The 8,122-nt window shown below is 31.9% G+C and overlaps 1 protein-coding gene across 1 annotated transcript; it reads right to left on the reverse strand.

The window, feature by feature from the left end:
• Positions 1–1,572: 1,572 nt before the first annotated feature.
• LOC106720287 (cholecystokinin receptor) lies at positions 1,573–7,649 on the reverse strand. The gene is made up of 11 exons (XM_014514883.2): positions 7,404–7,649; positions 6,937–7,051; positions 6,141–6,341; positions 5,395–5,577; positions 5,011–5,126; positions 4,422–4,547; positions 3,905–3,976; positions 3,394–3,566; positions 2,329–2,435; positions 1,895–2,032; positions 1,573–1,709 (listed from the first exon to the last, which is right to left on the reverse strand). The coding sequence occupies exons 1-10, from the start codon at positions 7,647–7,649 to the stop codon at positions 1,998–2,000; spliced, it is 1,374 nt and encodes a 457-aa protein (XP_014370369.2). The 3' UTR covers positions 1,573–1,709; positions 1,895–1,997.
• Between the last annotated feature and the right edge of the window lie 473 nt (positions 7,650–8,122).

The raw sequence follows: 8,122 nt of genomic DNA on the forward strand, positions 1-8,122 counted from the left end.
TGAATGTTGTGTAAGAAAATTTTAAATTGGCAACATTATCTTCTAAAGTAGTAAGAGAACTTTAGTTTCTCGCATTTTCCGAGTTATATGTATATTGAAAAGGTTAATTTATATATTCCTACTTATATGAAAATATGACGTCATAAAACTATGTATTAAATAGTATACATTTAAGAGTCTTATAATCAATTAGGACTGTTGTTGATTAGTAATAACGTAACGCTGGTATCACATAATACGTTTTTGTTTAAAAGTGTGCACCTACCAAATATTTCATTAATATTTTAAGTGAAAATTAAAAGAAAAGAATAATGATTGGTAATTTAAATGGCAATAATTTATGGATAAAAATGTGATAAAAAACTCGAACTGTTGAAATTGAATGTATTTATTTTTTTGTAATAAATTACATATAAGCATAACATCAATATTTGTTTTTTTTTTGTCTTAGTATTTACAAACAATATATAATATTAAATAAAAAACTGACCAAGTTTTTTTTTTTCTAGAAGTACTTTTATTGTTTATCGTATTAATTAATCATTTACATCGTAATCTTTTTAAATAAATGGAATAAGATATTTCGGAATTCACAAGACATTGGTCTGACTACAGGCTTTACACGTGTACGAAAGAATTAACATTCATAATAAATTAATACAAGTTTCGGTATCGATAAATCACGGTAATTTATACAAGATGAGTATTTCAACAAAAAACTTACAAAACTTTCGTGCTTATTTAATTACATATACTATTGCGTTTTACATTTAATTACATGTACTTTTATAAATATTTTTTTAAATTTAAATGTTTATCCTTCGTATACAGTTTAGAAATCCTTAATGTTATCTAAGAGAGCCACATAAAATAAACTATTTGGTATAAGTAACTATAAATTTAAAGTAATTGCATATTTTTTGTAGTATCAGGTACAACCACACAGAAGCTCTTTACATAATTTTTAATTATAATCATTTTTAAAAATAAAACATCGTTGTATTTTTTAAAAATTATTGTATATATTATATCATAATATTAGTAATGTGACTATATCTTAACAACAATTAAATTGGTACACATTTTTAATGAATTCTTAATGAACAATATAAATAGCCACACGAAATATAGGATGTTCTTTTTGGAATCTCTTTATAAACAATATAGAATATAATGTACATTTTTTTTACATGTAATTATTTACAGTCATGCGGATTATGAGTTTATGAGTATATAAAATCATCACTTAAACCAATTTCGCATATAACATTATGTACAAATTGTGCTTCCAGGGAATTGTTTTCCCGTATTTTCCCTCTACCACAACATATTTATAATAACATCAATAAACTTATGAACATTGACACAACTATTAATACTGCAACTTTAATCGATTTCAATTGCAAATTGTAAACTGTCCGTTACTCATAAAAAACAATCAGTTAAAAAAATGATTTAATAACACTACAATTAGGTAAGTTTTTGAGCACTTCAGTTTATCACCAATTTACGTGTGTAAAAACACGAATTCGGATGAACAAGTTTATTACAAAACACTTTGACTTGTTCGAGTTCCAACGAGTTCCAAGCGTCACTGCCAAAGTTTATTCATAAAGTGGATGTGCGGGCACATTGCCTTTGGCTTGAGCGGTTCTGGGCCAAGTGATGCGGTACAGAAATTGGCTGCCTTCTTCTCCTGTCTCTATGACCTGGTAATTATCGATTGATTAATTTTAATTTAAAGTTAAAAAATGGCAAATTAGTTGTTATACTTTTTCAGCGACAATAAATTAAATTAAATTAAAAAGAAAAAGAGAGAATATGAGAGACGTCAATATATTTTTGTATGAATGTTTCTGTGTTGCAATCGTTGTACATAAAAATGTATACTAACTTGTGTGACAGGACGCGAGGTGACGGGCGCGGGAAGTGCGGGATGCGCGGGGAGGCCTCCGCTGCCCAGAACCGTGCTGTGCGAGCCGCTGTGTGAACCGCTGCTAAACACACTCCTCACCTTCCAGTCCATCCAACTCTAAATTAACAAAAACAATAAAGCAAAGATTAAACGGTATTAGAATCTTCATAGTAGGTGTATTTGTAAACGTTAACGGGATCTTGATGTTAAAAATAATATAAAAGTTTCCCTCTCTTCAGGGCTGCGACAAGAATAAAGTTAAACTTATTAGGGCTACCACAAATCCATCGATTTTAACTGTTAGTAAGAACACTATTTTAAGACATAAGTAAATCCATATCCTATCATCTAAGGTCGCTAAAAGACTCATTAATTTTAACACGATTTTTTATTTATCGCAAGGAGTAAAATACCTGTGCGTCCAGTGTGGCTGCCCCTTACAACACAAGCGGTACCGTCCTGGCTGGACGGCGGCGGCGTAGCCTGCTTACTAGACTCCAACTTGTCTTGGAAACAGCGCCTGCAATACTTATTCCATTTTGAAAGCTGGAGTATACGTTTTATGAATGAATTTATTTTTTAATTAAATTAAATCTCCACTTTTGTACACAATATTTAATAACGAACCTAGACAATAATAAAGTTACTATAAAAGGCAAGAATACCTTCATATTCCGGCCATATTGGTAAAGGTCAATCAATGTTAAGCTTATAACCACAAAATCTCTATACATCATATAACGTTTATAGATAAAGCTTGAATGATTATGCAGTGGCATGACAACTTCATTACAATTCAACTAGTAATAACACACCGCCATTTCGAGACTAAATTAGAACAATACATTGCAATATCGTTTTATATTATGATGTTGCACATCATTTAAACAGTGACCATTACTTCGGGTTTCGACTGAAGTGACATTAGTATTGACACATATTGTTATCTCTGTCTTTTGAAAGAGAATGAACGGGATAATATTCTGTATCAATGCAGTTGAAACCCACAGTTACGTTTAAAACTTAAGGCCCTTTGTCCACAAGGAAATGTAAATCTGCGAAAATAGTATGCTATGCGAATGCGTTGCGATTAATGCGTAGCGCTCGCTACATAAAACGTTGAATCATTGAAGCGAGTCGTCTATTCATTTATTACAGCTCCACTCTCTTGCAAAACACAGTGAGTTTTCTCACAAGGATCAGGACAAACAGCTTGGCGACAAAAGCCTATGTACGAACTACGAACCATCGAACTTAGCGGCTAGAATCGTCGAAGATTTACGTTGCCTTATGAACGAAGCGCTTAAGAGTATACACCGTTAAATATGACAAAAATATCTACTATCAGCTATAGAGCTAGAACTAAATAACCTATGTTGAATTTTAAATTAATCTAAACTGGCATAAAAAGTGAGGCAACAAAATATACATAATTTCTTATTTTAACATAAGTTTAAGTTGTACAAAATGTGGCTTACTTGAACAACTTGCAACTTTTCAATAAGTTGATAAACGCTTGTCTAAATTTTCTATTCATGAAGCAATATGTAATCGGATTGCAGCAAGATGAGCAGTAAGCCAGCAGTTGCAGCAGCACAATCCCCTTAGATCCAATATATTGATACAATTTATCAGGATAGAATAAATAAATCTGAAACGATCAAACATGTACAACATGTACAAAAAAAAATATTTGTTCGAACAACATAGTCCTCCATTTGGAGTTAAATATAGGGAGATAAAGTAAACGAAGCTGACAATATATTTATACATAAATGTATGAGAGTTTTTCTGCTCTGCCGAGATCTGCAAGTTCTTAGCTTTAATAAGTAACATAAACCATATTGCAAACAGCAGAAGCATTTAAATTTTTTACACCTAATTAGTTCTAGATTGTTCATAACAAACTTTCTAGCAATTAAACGTAATTATTTATTAATTCTGAATCTAAGAGATTTTTTTACAATAGAAATGTAATCGTTGACTTACTGTATTTATAACATGCAATGGAGTCCAACAAATGAAAAACTCTAATATTATAACGAATAACATTCGTATAACCTGCAACAAAACATTCAAATAAACATATTTTATAAATTAATTGAGGGATTTTTATTTACACATATATTAAAGTAACAAAAAATGTAACTTGCACAAACGCGCGTGTTTTTTTTTTCTTACAGTCACGCGTGGAAAAATGATATTCGATTCTTTAAAACTCTAAAACATGACGTCATGACAAACACTAGCTTTCGATAAAAAAATAGAATTATTAAAAATTATTAGAATTAAATAAAAAACAAGAGCGATGTCACGAGGATAAACACATAACAACATATATAGACGTTTTAAGAATCTCCTTTTCTTGGAAGTCGGTGAACAAAAACAACCGCGCACGGTCAGCCACTAAGTTACTGTCTCAGTTTTGTCAAACACACTGAAAGGAATAACAATATGTATTGATAGAAGTATTACTGCAATAGATTTCTACGGTCATAAGTCTTACCTTTCTCTTAGCTTCAATACTTTTATCAATGTGTGTTGAACGCACTACATGTCGAAATTCAATGTCTGTGTGCATGCAATACGTTGGTTCCTTCTTTTCCGCTTTGAGTTCATAATCGTTTTCTTGCTGTTATATAAGAAACCAGTGGTTAAAAGAAAATAATTCAAGCGAGAAATAAATGCAAAGGCATCATAAATTTCCATTTCGTATAACTGAAAAAATATCCCACAAACTTGCAAATCACTGTATTTCATTTGCCACTTTTTTCATTTACTGCTTTACTTCACGAAAGCTCTTGATATTTGTAAGTTCTTTTTTTTTTCGTTGAGCGTATCGTTGATATAAATTTTATATACAGGCGAACTTGTATAAATTACAGTCGAAAGGTACGCGATATATTTCTCGCTTATAGTGGTTTTTCCATAACCAGAGTTTCACTTATGGAGGTCGTCCGTCGGGACCGGAAAATACATCTCGTTGATAGTATTTTCTCTTTTACCAAAGTGCGACTACACCATAAAATAGTCTAGTCTCGATGGACTAAATTTACTTATGAAAATTTTGAAGTTTATAATAAAATAATGTATACCTTGGGCAAATTCTTTGATCCCCACGTGTCTCCGTAGCAAACGTCTCTCTCTTTGCTCTTCAAAGTTGACGTCCGCGAGAGTAAATGATTGCTTTTGCAAGATTCCTCTCTGGTTACTAAACATAATACCTTTTTATTAATTTTCAATTTTAATTAATTTTGACTGAATGGTTTTAACTAATTTTATATGCTATCCAGTTAGCTAGTTTAAAAATAAAACTTTTTGACTGTTTTTATAACTCAGTTGTTGATAATCCGGTTGTTAGTTCTAATAGTCCCAAGTTCAAAGACAAATACGTGTTTGTTTTTCATAGTAATCTTTCTAAAGGATCTAATATTTCTATAATTTAACACTACGACATTATTTTTAATAATTTTGCTTACATGTTTTTTGCCAGTTGAAGTTGTGTTGTATCTCATGTCTCATTCCTCGCCACAGTTTTGTGACAATCAGACAATACGCGAACGACATTACAAAGAACGGTACCAGAAGTAGTGCGGCGTCCAAACCCAGATTGAAAGCCCTCTCCAGCTCTAAGCTGGCCCAAACCTCCCTGCATTTGTACGCTAAAAAATTTTATTAAATTAAGAAGGATTTGAAGAAAAAAATGTCAGTGCACAAACTCAATTCGAACATTTTATCTAAATCGACAAAAATATTAGTGCGTCAGAAACTTTTACTTAGTCAATTTATTTCTCAAAACAGAAAAAATAACAATGAATTTAATAGTATTGACGAAAATGTTAATATTTTATTAAAAGCAAAAACAAAAAAACGAAACAAACTCCATTTACTCTATTCTATATAGCTTAGGTTGTATTAAACCAATCTGTTTAGCGAAAATGGACCACAAGTATTGACACTAAAGTTAAGTTTAATTCATATTGTTTCAGTGTAATTGAAAATAATATTATCGAGATTGAGAAATAAAAACATAATGCTCTTTTACACTTGAAATATGTCCCCGTAAACTTTAGGAAGATTTAAGAAGTTACATTTAAACCCACGTTAAACCGAACTATATACGCGCAGACTAGTGATCTATTTGGCTATATAGAATACCAATATCCTAGATATTCTAACTATTTGGGTATTCTATCCGGTCCTAACTAAACTAGAGTATTCTTACCGTTTCCTCTCATAGGTTGCAATGTAGACACAATTAGTATCGGCGCATTCAGAATAAGTGAAAGCATCCAAACCATTGCAATCATTTTGTATGCGTGACATTGCGTCTGCCATTTCCTCGACTTAAGAGGCCTACAGATTGCGAAATATCTCTCCAGAGATATAGCAACTAATGTCCACACGTCCACCGATACTGATACGGCTAAAAATATTACAATATTAACGCAGAGAGACAAAACAACATAAATAATATGAAAAGTGAGAATTCAAACATATTATGGTTACGTAGTGACTCGTCGATACTACGCCGAAGTAGAAATATATCTCAATCTATATGTCACTACAATATTTCAGTTACTTACTTTGAGAAAATTGTGTATTTAAATAAAGTGATATTGTAAAATAAGGGTAGTTAATGTTGTTTAGTTATGTGAAAAAATGCTTTTTAAGCCCTTTTAAATATCTTAGCGGCCTACGGTCGGCGTGCTGCGCAGTACCTTCCCCCTAAACCTAAGATTTTGTTCTCCGCAGTGACTCCCGCTATTTTAACAGCCGCTAAGATATTCGTAAAAAATTATAAAAGAAATGTTTTGTAATTTACTGTTTTTAACGTAATTTTCAGTTTGTTTATGCTTTAATTATTAGTCACAAACATTGCAACTAGAATAAGTCCCTTTTGGAATTCATGCACTGTCAAGTCAGATTAGTTCTTATCCAGTGGGCGCATTTAACTCAGCAGTCGGACAATTCGAAACATGTAATCATATGTACCTATATTAGATGTAATTTCAACTTACCTTGTAAATAAGGAATTAATTTGCATAAAATTGCTCCGAATAGAAATCGTCTATATATTTGTCCCACTAATGTAAAAGGTAAACAAAACACGCCGAGCAAAAAATCGGAAATAGCCTAAAACAAAAATAGAACATCATTTTATGGCGCTTAAAATTCATCAATAAACAAAAGATAGATGTCGTTGTTGTGTTACACTTTATTGAAGGTAAACAATTCCAAAAATAATAATTTAAATTTTAAAACATAGTTTTATAAAGATCAAAGTCGCTTGACAACAAACACATTAAAGTTGCAATGTTTGCTCTGTACTTGTCAGTGTCATTAATTGATTAGAAAGAATCACAAATTAACATTTATAGATTAGAACTACCATACTGGTCTTCAATTTTGTACGTTATCAGGCAAAAAACAAAGTCCACTTTCATGAAATGTGTAAAATGTATACAGTTAAATATTACAAACTTACCAAGTTTAATAAATATACATTAGTGACAGTTCTCATTCGACGATTGCTCGCTAAGGTCGTAATAACGAGACAATTTCCGGATATCGACAGCATAAAAATGATGAAATACGGCGGGAGCACAAAACGCCATTCGTACGCGTTGCTAACGATGGTAGTGTTGTGAACTGACACCATCGTTGTATCACTAGATGGATTCCCCGCCAGTAATAACAAGCTGACATTATACGTCAGTGTCACATTCTCCATGTTTGCTATAAGAAAGGTTTGGTTTAAGAAAAAAAATTACATACCAAAATATTGTACGTAGCTGTAGAGGACCGATTGTAGTGATTACCGGGGGAGATGGGCTAAATTCTAAATTGATGTTTTTTTGGTATAACCTATTTCACCTAATCAATTAACATAAGACTCTCATGAGTACAAATTGAATGACTCACACTTCAAAACTACAAGTGATGCGAGGTTAAAACGGTCACAATTGTATGGAGTTCCATGATGTTATTAAGAGAGTCAAAAATAAAAAGGAAGGATGAATGTTTGCGAGAAGGTATCTCCAGAACGGCTCAAATGATCTGGATGAAATATGGCATAGATATAGAACATAGTCTGGAAGAACACATAGGCTACTGGTATATTTTTTTTATTCCGCGTGGACGGATACGTGGGCGATGAAGTTAAAAAAAAATTACTTTTCGGACACAAAAGTTGAGTGAAATTTT

The sequence above is a fragment of the Papilio machaon genome, chromosome 5 (assembly GCF_912999745.1).
Source record: "Papilio machaon chromosome 5, ilPapMach1.1, whole genome shotgun sequence".
NCBI classification, from domain to species: domain Eukaryota; kingdom Metazoa; phylum Arthropoda; class Insecta; order Lepidoptera; family Papilionidae; genus Papilio; species Papilio machaon.

Bases quoted from the DNA above. Each gene is read 5' to 3' on its own strand.
- LOC106720287 (XM_014514883.2), bottom strand. From the start codon at position 7,649: ATGGAGAATGTGACACTGACGTATAATGTCAGCTTGTTATTACTGGCG. The intron at 7,052-7,403 runs GTAAGTTTGTAA...TTTTTGTTTTAG, and splicing joins ATGTATATTTATTAAACTTG to GCTATTTCCGATTTTTTGCT. The intron at 4,548-5,010 runs GTATACATTATT...CTTATATAACAG, and splicing joins GATCAAAGAATTTGCCCAAG to CAAGAAAACGATTATGAACT.